The sequence below is a fragment of the Arvicola amphibius genome, chromosome 2, assembly GCF_903992535.2.
Source record: "Arvicola amphibius chromosome 2, mArvAmp1.2, whole genome shotgun sequence".
Classification (NCBI taxonomy): domain Eukaryota; kingdom Metazoa; phylum Chordata; class Mammalia; order Rodentia; family Cricetidae; genus Arvicola; species Arvicola amphibius.
The window spans coordinates 64,561,611-64,578,406 of NC_052048.2; the positions used below are offsets into that span (position 1 = coordinate 64,561,611).

At 42.2% G+C, this 16,796-nt stretch overlaps 1 protein-coding gene across 1 annotated transcript; it reads right to left on the bottom strand.

Annotated features, from left to right (window-relative positions):
• Window positions 1-116: 116 nt before the first annotated feature.
• On the bottom strand, window positions 117-15,879 carry Mob1a (MOB kinase activator 1A). Its single transcript, XM_038318377.1, is given in 9 exon segments — window positions 117-3,578; window positions 4,602-4,765; window positions 9,101-9,234; window positions 9,900-9,993; window positions 12,669-12,708; window positions 12,710-12,757; window positions 12,760-12,819; window positions 12,821-12,842; window positions 15,670-15,879. Coding segments are annotated over 9 exon segments (654 nt in total). The 5' UTR covers window positions 15,684-15,879; the 3' UTR covers window positions 117-3,500.
• Between the last annotated feature and the right edge of the window lie 917 nt (window positions 15,880-16,796).

The following is a 16,796-nucleotide window of genomic DNA, read 5'->3' on the forward strand; positions in this document are numbered from 1 at the left end:
TAGATACTATATGGTTTGCAAAGATAACCCTCCAAATTTAAACTCTAATCAAAATCCACAGAACCTGCAAAGATCTCATTTCCACATTTAAATGAAAACATGCTAACACACTTAAGTCATTTTTGCTTTCAATATAGTTTATTCTGATGAAGTTACAAAAGTAGATACAAAATACTTTTTTAAAAAGTACAGTTAACGACTTAGAAAAATAGAATAAAGCCCTAAAGGTTTAAAAATACAACATAATTTTTTCCCATGAGGAGTTTTTTTTAGATGGTAACCAAGACTACCTTATGCAAATAATTTTTGATGCAGACCAACACAGAATGTTGTTCTATAAGCAGCCCGTAGCACACTGGCCATCCGCTTGGCTTTACTTGATACACTCTGATGAGAAAACTGAATCTCCATGCAGCTGCTTCAGTAAAATTACTGCTGCCATCTGTGCTCCAAAGCCCCTCAGAGCCAGCATCAAAACTGAATATAAAAACAGGAAGACTAAGACTCCTTCTTTTCCTTCTTTGTCACAACTCCACTGACCTCAGGAGGAAGGTGCTCAGCAGCTCATGGCCAGGCTGGCACTGTTCAGGCCAGGGCTCCATCCTGACATGGGGTAGCTCCCACTGAGAGCAGAGACCTGGCACCATGACTAGAAACACACTTATACGGCCCACACTCTTCAGGCCTGAATTGTTTATGCTTCTGAGGTAATGACTTCATGTCTGAGAAGCTCTACGACTGTATGCTCTTAGGGCTTAGAGAGAAGCCAAGAGTACACACAGGAAACCTCACCACCAGGATGATACCTGGCCTTTGCTGCATGTCATGAAGAACACAGACCTGCAGTTCTCCAGTGAGCAGTTGCATGAACTAGAGCTCTGCAGGCCAGGGTGAAAAACCCTTGGCTACCTGGCTGCTGCTAAGTCACTTTATTCTGTCAGCAGAGCAACACTATAGTGGCTGTCAACACAAAACTGGATAGCAATGAAGTATGACTAGTTTCTTTAATCCTTCTATCATTGTCCAAGTTTTTGTAAAGTCCTGGAAGTTAAAGCACCACAGGCTAAGGTGGAGTTCACCAGGCAATTAGAAGCCACTGAAACCAAGTCTAGGGAGCAGAACAGATGAGACAGCTGAGTCTCCTACTGGGGTGAGAGTAGAGGAGGGGGGCAGGTAGTAGGCAGATAAACCCAGGACGGACTGATTGTTTCTGATGTTCTGAAGGCACCTCCTTCATGAGGTGCCTTGCTCTCATGCCATGCTCTGCCTCAGAGGTGAGCAAACAGCATAATGTGTACACTGCTGGTTAAGGCAAGTCAGTTTGGGAGTTTGGTACTGTTTTCATTTAAAAAGACAGAAGGAAAAACGAGGCCAGGGGACACACAAGGAGACGCTCAAGTTCCAAACCACCAGCAAGGGTTTGCTGTTATGTCCCATATGCCTCGTATCTTAGCGTCTACCCATCTGGAGCTCAGTCACAGGGAGGGCATTTCTGTCACTGAAACCTTTGATTTGACGGTGCCAGGTATCATAAAAAATGATTGAGCCCTGGTTAAGAAAGAGAATTTCACTTAAGCAAATTAAAGTAAATGCTGTGGTTGAGGGGTGATGCTTTCTTGGTGGCATCTAGAAGCCTGCTTCCTGTGTGCAGAGCAGAACAGTTGACATCTGGATCTCTGCATACACCTAGGTTAGGAAATTGTTTTCAAACCATAATCCTGCCTTGAATTCCTCTAATGGTGATGTGTGGTTTCAGCAAAAAATAAGACAAACAGTTCCTTGAAAATTCTAAGCACACTTAAGAACATACTAAAAGTTAGTTATTAAAACTGGGGTTTCTGCCAGGCAGTGGTGGTGCACACCTTTAATCCCAGCATTTGGGAGGCAGAGACAGGCCGATTTCTGTGAGTTAAAGGCCAGTCTGGTCTATAGAGTGAGTTCCAGGATAGGCTCCAATGCTACAGAGAAACCCTGACTCAAAAAACAAGCAAGCAAAAAAACAAAAACAACCAACAACTAAACTAACAAAAAAAAATTGGAGTTTCTAAGGAATTCTTTCTTGTATAGTTTTGTGGAGTCAAAAATAACAAAAGCCTCCTCAACTCTAACCTTTATAAAACCAGGCCATGTAGACGGTCAGTAAGCACTGTGTAAGTCCCAGTTCTGGCGCACTGCATGCTGATAAACTACAGCACTGGCCATCGGGCAGGTGTCCAGGATACTTAGGATGCCATGTATACCTGAGGAGGCAGCCAGAACTGACTAGATCTGAGGACCAAATGAAGGCAGGCACCTTTCTCAATAAAGGAGTCTTTTATCCTGATAGCATAAGAAATTGTCAAGTTCTGATACAAAGACAAAGTAGGAGAGACCCCTAGAGCTCAATGCAGCCTTTGTGTAGTAACAGATGAAGCACGGCTGTTCACTCACTCCCCTGGCTGGGTCTCCAGCTCTCCTCTCACGGGCAGCAGGGAGACCTTCTGCAGTCACAAGCACCCTCAAGTTACTTTTTTCCTTATTGCTATAAAGTCTGTATTTTTACATATAAATGTAAGTTTCAAGTTGTAATAAAAACATGGAATCACTTAGCAAATAATCAAGTACTCTAAATCCTTTTTTCTATTATCCCCTCCAGAACTGCAAGGCCTCACAAATCATCAATGATAATAGTGGCTTTGAGGACCGAGTCTGTCACAGTTTTTTGGAAGTTTTTTAATCTCTGCCAAAACCTAAGTGAAGAGTTTTAAAAGGAGAAGCTGCAAGGCTGCCATCAGAAGACACAAAGACTACATCTGTTATTCACCCTCATCTAGACAGACAAGGACTCAATCCCAAAAAAGTTTTAAGTCACTTAAAATAACTTTGGTTAATCTCATGTCATATATGCCTGTGGTTTAAGCCTTGTGGATTTTGCATAACAAAGTATTTTTTCAGCCACAAGTTCACCATGTAGCCCAGGCTACTCTCCAATGTGCCTGCCTACCTCTGCCTCCACAGTGTCAGGTAACAGGCATGCACCATCATGCCTGGCTAAAAAATAACACCAGCACACAGACACAAACCTAAGGCTATCTAAGGGGAAACAGAAGCTCTAGATGCTAGAATTCAGAAATGGAACACCATTCCAATTTGCAAAATGAAGCAAAACTGATCTGTATGAAGAAATTTGTTCTGAAATCCTTAATGTCCATTATGCAGTCACACGAAAAAACTCAATCACTTTCATGAACAAAAGATCAGCAACAAAGTACAGGTTAGTCGTAAGGTTACAACAGAGGACACTAACAGGACAGGGTGGCCACACAGCAGCTCCGATTTGGCTGTGCCATAGATCTTGTGCTGAAGCTATCTGGCCAACCTACCTTTGGGACAATTTTCTCTGCAATGGGTCTTTTGATCCTGTATTCTTATAGTCAGTATCACTAGTCCATACCAGACAGCAATGAGAGAGTGCTAACAGTAGATAGAGCAAGAGGGTAACTGTGTTCTAGAAGAAATATTTATCTGTCTTTAGATCCAAGCTTCTCAATTAATTCCTGAAGTGGTGCCAATTCACGCCTATCAATCAGATTAAACTCCTGGAAAAGAAAAGAGGAAAATGTAAGAAAAAAAAATTGGTTTTTCAAGACAGGCTTTCTCTGTAGCTTTGGAGCCATCCTGGAAATAGCTCTGTAGACCAGGCTGGCCTCGAACTCACAGAGACCCGCCTCTGCCTCCCGAGTGCTGGGATTAAATGTGTGTGCCACCACTGCCTGGCTGTAAAATGATATTTTATATACAGAACTGCCTAGCTCTAAAAAGGAGTCATTTTTTCATTTTCTGCTTTTTAGAAAGTTTTTACTTTTATTTGTGTGTGTTTGTCATATATGTGGGGGTGTCTGAAGAAACCAGAAGTGGGTATCAAACCCCTGAAGCTGTAGTTACAAGTGGTTGTGAGCTCCCCATGCAGGGGCTGGAAAATGAACTCGGGCCCTCTGCAAGTGCAGGAAGTGTTCTTTACTGCTGACTCATTTGTCTCTCCAGTTCTCTTTTCTGGTTTTTTAAAATGAGATCTGGCTGGAATTACAGAGATATGATATCATGCTTTGAAAATTCCTTAGTATCTTTTTCAAATAATGTGAATTGTTTTGACCTTTTAAATTTCTAATTCTGAATTAGTGCTCATAGGCAAGAGGCTACAAACCTGGAAGACCAAAGGAAGCCCGAGGCAGCTGGACCCAAGTAGGATACTGCCTTTCTTCCTTTCTTTTTTAAAAGCTTTAGTTACTTATCTTAGGTCTATCTGTGAGCCACTGAGAGTTTATTGCACCACATGTGTGCATGTGCCTGGAGAAACTAGAAGAGGATACTGGATCCCACATAGGTAGTTGTGAGCCTCCTGATAGGGGTTCTGGGAACTGAGCTCAGGTCCTTGGCAATACTGTGTGTGTTCTTAACTGCTGAGCCATCTCTCCAGCCCAGAGACACCGCCCTTCTATACTGACTGCTTCATGAATGAATGAACAAAACTGGGACCAGAACCAAGCTTGCACTTAGTAAGACACGGTGTTCTTGCTAAGTTATCCCAGTCCAAGGCCCCGAGATCATTATGGCTCACCTACCTGAACAAAGAAAATAAAGTGCTTAAAGGAGGTGTTGAGGTGGGCCTCCTCTTGCAGCTGCATCACGGAGTCAAAGTGCTGGTGGTAAATATGGGCGTACACCCTAAAGAGTCGCTTCAGAATCGTCTTTGCCACAGACATGAAGTTCTTGGGAAACGGGACACCTGCAATTGAATGCATGCCTGTCAGTCCTTCATCGAGTGGGAGGACTGTGCCTCCTGACACTGCACGAGCACTGCAGCACGTAGGCTCAAGCTCTGCCAAGTCCACTCCAGAGTACAAGCAAAGCAAACCCAACCCGAGTATTCAAACTCCACACTGACAGCCTTCAACACAAGACACAGGTACAGAGACTGCTCATCACAGTTCAAATTAACATGTTAGCTGTTTAATACCAGTTTCTCCCTAAGATGAAATGCAACAAGAGTAAGCACTTTGATTATAAACATCACTTTTGTCATTTGTAACAGGAAAAAAAAAATAGAAATAAAAATTTTCCTAAACAAAATAAAATGGAGCCCTCAAGTCAGTAGAGACATCTCATCTTCTACAGTATTCTTGAAAGTAAAAGTCGGTCTTCATTTTCCCAGGCCCAAAAGGGGTGATCCTTCCTGAAGCAGAAGATCAGGACCTCATCCCTTCTCAGAAAAAAGAAACACCTCTTGAGAGAAAGGTGGTGTGGGGAGGGGTGCGGACCTCTTGAAGGGGCAACTGGCTACACTCCTGACAAGCTGGGCTGGCAGACCAAAGTCCTTTAGGAAAGGGATGGGAGACTGCCCGAGCGGGCACTGGCTACATAACCAACACTAGGACGCACTGAGAAGGCGTGTGCCTGCTGAGCACGTGCTGCTAGGTAATCTGTGAGAGGCCATGGACTCCACAGGGAGCCCCAGGTTTGACAAATCACCTTCAAAAACCAGTTCCTCAGAAACATTCTAAACAAACACCTTTCAGCCTCTCAGAAAACGGAGGCTATTGACAGCGTTCCTCCCTTGCATCTTTACTTTCTCTTTTCTTTAGCCAGCCCTTAAAAGCTTGATATTTAATAAATTTTGCTTATTTTTGTCGTATTCCCAGCCCCTAGTCTTAGCTAAACATAGTGCAAACATTACACTGGAGCTTATGAGCTGTTTCTCTGGATAGAACCCTAATATGAAATTCTAAAAGGGCAGGTTTTAAAATCAAGCATCTTTTTTTCTTAAAATTTCTATCTTGCTAATGACTTAAGCTGCTAAAAAAGGAAAAAGGGAGGGACTGGAGAGATGGCTCAGTGGTTAAGAGCACTGTCTGCTCTTCCAAAGGTCCTGGGTTCAATTTCCAGCAACCACATGGTGGCTCACAACCATCTGTAATGAGGTCTGGTGCCCCCTTCTGGCCTGCAGGCATACACAAAGACAAAATATTGTATATATAAATAAATAAAAAATAAATAAATAAATAAATGAAAAGGGGGCCGGGCAGTGGTGGCAAATGCCTTTAATCCTAGCACTCGGGAGGAAGAGGCAGAGTTCAAGGCTAGCCTGGTCTACAAGAGCTAGTTCCAGGACAGGCACCAAAAAAACTACAGCGAAACCCTGTCTCAAAAAAACAAAAAACAAAAACAAAAAAAAGGGAAAAAAGAACAGTTCTAACCAATAAGCTGAAACAACTAGCAAAAATTACAATACTGATAATAGGCTAATGGGGAGGAGTCTAGAATTATTACAGTAGAAAGAGAAGCTGAAAAAAAGGAGGATTTGGGGGGCATGGTGGTGAGATTTTATAACCTCAGTGAGGTAGAGATGGAAGGACCCAACATACAAGGTAATTCTCAGCTACACAGTAAGGTCAAACCGAGCTAAATGAGATCTTACCTCAAAAAATTAAATCAAATGAAGCTTAACTGAGTAAAGATGTAAGCTGTTTTAATCTAAGTACTTCCTAAACTGAATTTAATAGAACACACTCAAGTGGAGCCAATATATAATAAAGTACTGTGAGGAAAGAAACACCAGGCTCAATAGAAGACTGCTAAAAGCAAGCCAAGTCCAACAGCTTTTTTATTTCTTTGAAACCAAGTCTCACTCTGTAGCACAGGCTAGCCTTGAACTCCCAGCAATCCTCCTGTCTCAGCCTCTGGAGTGTTGGAATGGCAGGCATGCTCCACCATTTTCCTCAACACCAGTCTAAGTATAGAAACTTGATCAGCCAGCAGACTGGCTGATGGGTAAAGGTATCTGCCGCCAAGCCTGGTGACAGGAGTTCAATCTCTGGGACTCACGAGGTGGAAGGTGAGAACTGACCTCCCCAAGCTGTTCTCTGACCTCACACCCTTACAGTGCTACACAAGCTCCCACCCAGACTCAGATACACTGGGGCATAGAATAGACAAATAATAGACAAATAAATGTTGGTTTGGTTTTTTTAAAAATTAATTTAAATGTTTCTCCCAGAAGTGCCTCTACTTAGACAATGAAGAAGAGCCCAAGAATCTGGTAGCGGGGAAGTGGTGGCGCATGCTTTTAATCCCAGGACTCTGGAGGCAGAGGCAGGTGGATCTCTGTGAGTTTGAGGCCAGCCCGGTCTATAGTGTCTACAGGCTCCAAAGTTACATGAAGAAACCCTGTCTCAAAAAGAAAAAAAAAAATCTGGTAAGAAGCTGCTCAGAGCCCAGGAAGTGCAAGCAAGCTAACTTCACTCTTTAGTACAATAACAAAATCAAAATAGTAGCAAGTCAGAAATGCTCTACTAGCAGAACAGTTTAAAAAGAAAGGGAGAGGTTGGGTGTAACTTAGTGGTAGAGCATGTGCTCAACCACGTGTGGGGCCCTGGGTCTGACCTTCAGCACCAAAAAAAGCAGTAATTTACAGTCATCAAAAATAGACAATGAGAAAGTATCCGATAAAAATGGGCTGGTAAGATGACTTAGCAGGTAAAGGCACTTGCTGCTGTCACAAGCCTGGAGACCCAAATTCCATCCCCAGACACCATGTAAATAAAGGTAGGAGAGAACCAATTCCACAAAGTTGTCCTCTGGCCTCCACTCGTGTACTGTGGCACACACATACACGCACAATTTTTAAAAATCTACACTTTTGTTGTCTCACTATATAGCCCTGGCTGACCTGGAACTCAAGAGATCTGCCTATGACAGTCTCTGGAGTGCTGGGATTAAAGGTACACACCATGCCCAGCTAATATTATTTTTACTTTGAGAAAATGTTTCTGTATTTTTATGACAAACAAACAGAACAAATATGAAGAATACAGGAAGCTAGCCCTGTAAGGTGATCTGAAACTATACAATTCCACAAGGTCTGCAAGGTCCCAAAACAGCAACTTACTCTATACGTGATTTAACTGAGGAAGGAAAGATACCCATCAAAGCGGAACAAACTGGCTAACTTCTGTCTGGAAAAAAATTTAAGCAGCATTCAGAATAAAAACCCTAACAGCCCAAATACTTAATTAATAAATAAGATAAAACATAAGCAATGCCATTACCTAGAAATAAAGAAAACCTTTCTCACTGTTAAACGCAATTTGGGGTTGTGAGCAGAGCTCAGGAACCAGATATGTGTCTCGCGCACACATTAGGCCCGGGCTTCAATCCTAGCACCACAAAAAGCAACAACAAAACCACACACGTTTTAAAGAAAATGAGAAAAAAATAGTGAAGTGTATATTGCAAAACACTCTAAAGTAAGACCAAAGATGCTCCAGGGAACACACAGCTTACATCAGACCAACTATCTGTAACAGACAGGACATAAACAGAACAGAAAAAACAAATATGTCATCTCAATAATTGTGTGTGCATGAGCACAACATGTAAGGCACATGTTGGGGTCAGAGGACAACTTCCTTTCACCATGTGGGTCTCACGGATCAAGCTCAGGTCACCAGGCTTGGTAGTAAGAGCCATCTTGCTGGCCCCATCATCATTTTTTTTAAATAGACATTAAAACAGAAGTTTAGGGCCAGTGAGATGGCTCCGTGGGTAAGGTGTTTGCCATGAAAGCCTAACAACCTGAGTTGGATCCTCAAAATCTACAAAGGCTGAACACAGTGGTGCACGCCTTTAATCTCAGCACTCAGAAGGCAGAGGCAGGAAGGTGAGTTTGAGGCCAGCTTGGTCTATAGAGCGAGTGCCAGGACAGCCAAGACTAAATGATAAGATCCTGTTTCAAAGCAAACTAAAAAAAACATGTAATGGTGAAAGGACCAAATCCAAGAAGTTGTCTGACCTGCATATATATATATATATATATATATATATATATATATATATATATACCATGGCACTCACACCACACACACAAAATAATTAAAATATCCAATTTAATCAAATTGGAAAAGATAAAAAAATATTAACTGGTGTGAAGAAACACAAGTAGGCATGCTGGTGGGTATACACAGGTACAAGCTTTTGGGAGAATGTGGCTTTCTCTGTTAAACTGATTTAAAGTCAGAGCATTTAAAGATTCAGAAAGAAAGACAGTTCTACAGCAATAACTTACCAATCTTCGAAGGGAAAAGGGTCTCGTCATCAAGCTGATCCTGAACCCAAGTCATCAAATAGTCAATGTATTTTGGTGCAGAACATTTGATTGGCTTTTTAATATTAGTGCCATCTGCCCAATGGTATTCATACCTGCAGAGAACAACAATGTGTTATTGACAGTTGTTAAATCTTAACATGTACACCTGTAATCAAAGCAGGTTAACATTCTGTCCACAGAAATTCTATGAGACTTTAAGAAGTTATAGGAATATATCAGCCTATTTTTAACCCAGTATCTTTAAGACAAATACTTACTTCTGGATATGCAGCTACTTTCATTAATTCTAAAGAGGTACCAGGAAAAATGAGCAAATATTAAAAGACTACCTAGAAATTCTTGTAAGAAACTAAACTTAAATTTAAATTAAATTTAAAAACAAACAAACAGACTTTCCCGATGAACCTGTCACGTTTCTTTTAAAATTACATTTCTCTGTGTGGACATGCACACACAGTGCATGCGAGAACATCTTTCAGGCAATCTTGGCAGCAAGCACCTTTATCCTCTCAGCCATCTCATGGCCATTGACTCAAATTTCTATGCATTTACTCCTACAACAGAACAAGACAATTGTAATATAAATATTGAACACTGAGTATTCATATACCAAAGTAATTACAATAATAGCCATTGCTATTCACAAACTGAATTATCTGTATACAAAGAAATAGGTAAGAGCAATCTTTATTATTTAATGTTTATCAATTATAAAAGAAAGTAATTCAAAAGCCTCTGTACCAGGCTAGATACATACCTGGGACCTGCGGACATGACTGGGCAGCTTGCCTCAGTGCAGAATTCTGTAATGGTTCCATACAACATGTTGATCTGATTGAAGAAATCCACAGCTGCAAAGACAATGCCATAACTGTGTTAAGTGTCTATGTAAACCATGACAAACCAAACACACCTCTCAACTGAAGGAATATGGACAATATTTTTTTTTTGGAAATGGGGTCTATATTGCCCAGGCTAGTCTGGAACTCCTGGGCTCATGCAATCCCTCCTGCCTCAGCTTCCCAAGCAATTGGGATTATTGGAGCATATACTACCATGTCCAACTAACTAAGCAAAATACTGGAGCTGATTTTAACTTAGTGGTAACTAAATAAGTCACTGGAATATATTATTTGATTAGATCCAAGGAGTTTCAAGATTCATAGCTTATCAAACTACACACTATCATCTGTTAGCAAAGAGAAAAAGGTACATTCCAAACATTGACTTCAGCATCAGCATTTGGCCACTCAAAAATGATCTGGCATCAAGGACCTAGTCTGGGTCTGTACTAACAGAAAATTTAAAAGAAGATGGGACCCATATGCCAACAGTGCTGGAAGTTCAGAGAAAAGGTAACATCTGGAAGGACCGAGGCAGACACGGAGGACATTCCAAAGGAACTTTCACTAGATCTAGAGAACGAGCAGGAAGAAATGAGTGGCAAACTAGATTAGGTGTAAAGAGAATTATTAAGACTCAGAAAGTTTCTCAAAATGCCATGATTCTGTCTAAAGGAATACTTGAAAAAAACAATGATTAGGGCTTTCAAACTTTCTACAAAAATGGATTAAGCAAAAAAATTCTGCTTCAGCCGGGCGGTGGTGGGCACACCGCTTTAATCCCAGCACTCGGGAGGCAGAGGCAGGTGGAATCTCTGTGAGTTTGAGACCAGCCTAGTCTACAGAGCTAGTTCCAGGACAGGCTCCAAAGCCACAGAGAAACCCTGTCTCGAAAAAAAAAAAAAAAAAACAAAAAAACCAAAAAAAAAATTCTGCTTCATAAAAACTTGACAAAACTCCCTAACTTATAAACAGTCCTCTTCGTTACATTTTATTTGTATTTCTATCATCATCGTCTTCTTCAAGACAAAGTTTCTCTGTGTAGCCTTGGTGTCCTGAACCTCAGGGATCCGAAGATCCGCCTGCCTCTGCCTCCCACGGACTGGGATTAAAGGAGTATGCCACCATGTCCGGCATCTTAATTATATTTTAAAGACAGCAACATTAGACCTTACCTCAATATTCTCACAGAAGAAGAATAAGCCAGATGGTGACATAAACAATGTCATATTTCTCAATGAAACTTAGTTTTTTTAAAAATAATTAAAGAGCCGGTCAGTGGTGGCGCACACCTTTAATCCCAGCACTCCGGGAGGTTCACAGGCCAGCCTGGTCTACAAGAGCTAGTTCCAGGACAGGCTCCAAAGCTACAGAGAAACCCTGTCTCGAAAAAACAAAAAAAAAAAAGAAAAATTAAAGAAAATTATTTTTTTAAATAAAAGTATTTGTTAACATGGGGTAGGGTTATTTTTATATGAATTTAAAAGTAAGTATTTTCATTTTTCTCAGTTTAAAATTTCCCCCCGAACAGTAACATTAGATACAGTATACATAATTAAAAGTTGTTTGACATGCTCAGTAATGGGTTTTTTAAGACCTATTTTTACTATTGGGGAGAGAGTTGAGGTGCCAGTGGAGTGCCAGAAATGGTTGGCCCCTCTAAGAGTTGAAGTTACAGAGACGCCTGATGTGGATGCTGGGACTAAACTCTGGTCCTCTATTAAGAGCAGTATTAACTCTCAGTATTAACACTGAGCCACCTCTCCAGGCCTCCAGTAATTTTTAAGAGAATGAAAAGGACTCTGGGAACAAAAGTGGTTTTTTTAATAGTATTTTTACGTTTTTACTTATTACTGTGTGCACATACTTGAACATGCGTGTATGTCCATATATATGAAGTTCAAAGGACAATCTCCAGAAATCAAGTCTCATCTTCCAATTGTGGATTTCAGAGACAGAACACAGGCTTGGCAGACAAGCATCTTCACCAACTGAACCATCTCGATGGCCAGAGACAAAAGGCTTGAGAAGATGATTTAGAGCAATTAAGCTTCAAAGAAAAGTCGAGGACTGCAAGAGGCCAACACATGCCTTCAGAATAATGTAAATTTGAGGCTTAATTTAAAATATTTTAAATTAATGTGCATTGGTATGTTTATGGGTATACTCGTGTGTCCAAGTGCCTGCAGAGGTCCAAAGAGACTGATGGATCTGCTGGAGCTGGAGTTACAGGCAGGCACGACCTGCCCTATGCGTCCTGGGAAACAAACCGGGTCCTCTGCAAGAACAGCATGCACCCTTAACCAGACACATTTTTCCAGCCTCAACTTGATAATTTGAATAAAATTAAAAGCAGGGGTTTCCCTAAATAAGTAGTACTTTACAATGCTCAAAATAACACATAAGCCTCCCACTTTGCATGCATATTTTTAGTTAACCTTCCTCATTTCTTCACAGTATTCTCCCCAGGAAGCAGCCTAAAGCATCCAGCATCTCTCTTCAAGTCTCTCCACTCAACCACACAAGCAAGGACTTTAAAACAAGTAAAGTCTAGATAGATTTTTATTCATGTTTTTATACAGACTTGTTATATTACAACAGTTTATACCTATTATATAAGATAATTCATTAAAACATGATTTTAGTAAACTCTACAAATCAACAAGTTAACGTCCTTAACAAACTTACTGTTAACAGCATCCATTCATTGAGGTCCTCGCCCTCCCGGCAACATGACAGCTTGCCTCAGATTGCCACTTCCCAGAGTGGCTTCCTGCATGTTTTAAGAGGTTCATACTGATGGGAGCCTTCAGGAATATTCTTCTTTGGTTTGAATTGTTTTCGAAGAGCGGCTGCTGCTGTTGGGTTAAAAAGTAAAAAATGTAATGAACATTTTTTAGGAATGGAAGCAGACTGGCATTTCTGGCATATAAATGGGTGGCTCTATTGAGGGCTAGAAGATGGCTAAGCAGTTAAGAGCATGTATTGCGTTTGCACATATACACACAAATAAATAAATATTGGAATAACATAAGCTGACCAATAAAAATTGCTCCCTGGAAAAGGCCAAGCTGGAAGAGAACGATGATGTGAAAGAACACAGCAGTGCCAAATGCCCAAAAGTTCAGGCGGCCCTGGGTTCCAGCATTGGCATCATGAACACACACACACACACACTTTTCCCCACTTACAACAGCAAGAACACAGACTGGATAAAATGACTTCTAGTTAAGAGCACTTACTGCATCAATCATAAAGACAAAGATGTTTGATCCTAGCACCCACATAACAATCAGGCATACTTGTACATCTGTAATCCCACTCTAAGAAGTTGCGGAGTGCTTCAGGCTGATTCTTGGGGAGGATACCATGGAAGAAATGAATAAGTACAACTTAAAAACTTGAAATGGTGCGAAGTGGGAGGTTTATATGGCATCTGAACATGTGAAGTACTACTAATTTAGTGAGGAGACAAGAGTGTGATGGTTTGAGTAAGAATGACACACCATAGGTTCATATTTAAATGTTAGGGAGTGGCACTATTGAAAAGGATTAGGAGGTGTGGCCTTGTTGGAGGAAGTGTTGGCACTGGCTGGGGGGGTGGAGGGTGGGCTTTAGGGTTTCAAAAGCCTAAACCAGCCCGTCTCTTCCTGCAGTTCAGATGCAGAAACTTGCAGCTACTATATTCCCACAAGAGGATCTGATGCCCTCCTCTTGGCATCCCCAGTACTAGATGCACTTGATACACAACATACATGCAGGCAAAACATACACAAAAGGAAAAATAAAATCTTAAATTGGGCAGAATGGTATAACAGCACTCTAGAGGGAGAGCAGACAGATCTCTTTAGGTCCAGACTGGTCTACAGATTTAGTTCCAGGACAGCCAGAGCTACATAGTGAGACCCTGTCTCAAAGAACTGAATCTTTAAAAAAATACAGTTATGCTTCAAATGAAGGCATGAAGACAGTTAAATAATCCAGAGGATGGAAAAAAAACCATTTTTAAGTCATAGATGGGACAAGACACTCATATCAACCATACATGAAGAATTCTTAGTACAACTTAAACACCAAAAAGGCAGATGGATACAACCGCTGTACCATATATACACGCACGGAAATGTCACAAAGAAACCCATTAGTCTGTACAGTTGACAGGTGCTAACAAAATAAAAACAATCTGATTTTAAAATAGGGAAGGATACCAAAAAAGCTTCATTCATCCATAATATAGCCTGAAAACACAGCACAGTGATATTCAACATTATTAGTCACTGGGAGAATGTAATCAAGAGATTCCACTTCATTCGAGTATAACAAAAAGACAAACTGCTAGACAGATATGAATGCGAGAATTTTGAAAATTCATATAGTGAGGTAGGGCCATAAAATGTAGTGCCAGGAATTTACAGCTCAAAAGGCTAGCATGGAACAGCTCACTCCTTTCCTTTCATTTAGTTTATGGACTCGGTGTACTGCCTGCATTATGTCTGTGTGAGGGGGTCAGATCCCCTGGAACTAGAGCTTACAGACAGTTGTGAGCTGCATGTGGGTTGCTGGGAATTAAACCTGGGTCCTCTGGAAGTGCAGTCAATGCTCTTAACTGCTGAAGCCATCTTCTCCCACCCCAACATTCACTCTTAATACCAGGAGAAAGCATCTCACACACACACACACACACACCACACATACACACACACACACACATCAACCTTTAACCAAATGTTCACAGCAGCATTGCTCAAAATAGCCAAAGATAGCGAAAAGAAACAGAAACCAACCCCCCAAAAACCTAAGGCACCAATCAGCTTAAGTTATAAATAAAGACTTCTATTTACCACTCATCTAGGTGAAGAACCTCAGACTGCCTATGATCAAGAGGCCAGCTCTACCACCCAAGTACATACAGGCAACACTAACTGGATTCGACAGGTATACGTGAGTATGTGTGTGCACATAGATATGGGTATGTACACACACACGTATATGTGTATATTCAAACACACACATATAAAACAATGTACACAGAGAACATGATTTGAAAGGGAGATGAGCGGCGACACTGGAGGAGCTGGAGCAGAGGGAAAGGATACTATGAAAAAAACTTATCTATGAAGTTCATCAAAAAAATAAAAACCTTTAAAAAGAGGGGAAAAAAAAAGATTCACATTTGGGGCTGAGATTAAAGCGGTCCACTTTTAATCCCACCCAGCACCCAGGGAGACAGAGGCAGGGTGAAGCTCAGAATTCGAGCCAGCCTGGACGACGTATTGAGTTTCAGGCCAACCTGGGCCACATAGTGAGCCCCTCGCTCAAAGAAGAACCCACATTTAAAGCAGGGCCTGTCCTGGGGGCCTAGGCTGTAATCCTAGCTACTTGGAAGGCTGAGGCAGGAGGAGGCCAGGTCCAAGGCCCTGCCTTGGATGAAGAGGAAAAAAGAAAACAAACAAACACGGTGCCAGAGTCCAGCTTCGCAAATGTAAACCTGTGTAAAAAACCACGAGGATCTGCATGCACTTTCTTAGCCTCCTCTAGCCACAGAGGCACCGCGCATTTTCCGACGCGGCGAGCCGGGTGCAGGCCACACGTCCGACGCCGCCCTCTCGCTCGGCACCCTCCGCCGGGCCCTCAGCAGGGCCCCGCGCCGACCCACACCCCCCCGCCCCGGCCCGGCCCACTCACAAGAGGAAGCTCATCCTCGCTAGCCCGAGGGGCCGCGGCCCCCACCCCAGTCAGGCTCGGCGCTACCGCGGGCACTGGGAGGCGGAGGGCGGTCCGCGGCTAACTATGGCCGCCGAAGCTTCACGGCCCGGCCTTGGAACTGGGGTCCAGCCGCCGCGAACCAGGACGGACCGCAGAGGCACCAGAGCAGCCGCCCACACTTCGGAGAACCGAAATCCGGAACCAACGAGACCTCGCGAGACTAGGCTTCCTCCGCCCCTCTGAGCCTCGCCCCGCCTCTCGCTGAGCTCAGCCAATCAGGATTCTGTAGGCCCTGGAAGGCAATGTGGCCAGCTCCGTACTGTCAATTCTTCCGAGGTCCAGGGACCTCTGCCAGCGCCACTTAGTGACTGTTTGCTATCTAGGACTTCATTCCTTTTTCTGAAGGAATACTATTCCAGCCACATCATCTGTTGATGAACACTTGGGTGGTTTCTACACGCACACTATGATACTGGTATGAATGTTCACGTGCATGTTTTGTGTGGGTGAAGAGTATGTGGACATCAGGCGACCACCGGTGGTTGTATGAGGGAAAAGAAGGACAAAGAAAATTGTGGAGATGAATGGTGATACAGGATGCGCAGTGGCAAAGATCCAGTACTTTTCTGCTTGATTGCTGGTGGTTTAAAAACCGTTCAAACGTCCCAATGACAGTGTTTAGTTTATCAACTATTATTTTTGTCCCTTTGTTAAGACAGGATTTAATTCTATCCCAATCTGGTTTAAAATTGAGTAAGTAGCCAAGGATGACCTTGAATCCCTGATTCTCCTGCCTCTGCCTCCCAAGTGCAGGGATTACAGGCTTAAACTGCCATGCTGGGCTCCTTTCATTAACTTTTCAAAACCTTCTTTACAAATTTTGTATTTATTAGTGTGTGTGTGTGTGTGTGTGTGTGTGTGTGTGTGGTGATTTGAGAGACTGGAGAGATGGCTTAATGATTAGGAGTATTTGTTGCTCCTGTATAGTTCTTGAATTCAGTTTCCAATGTCCACAACTGTCCAATCCTCCAGTTCCAGAGGATCTAGCAGCCTTTTCTGGCCTCCACAAGCACTAGGGCATGCATGTGTACCACACTCATGTACAC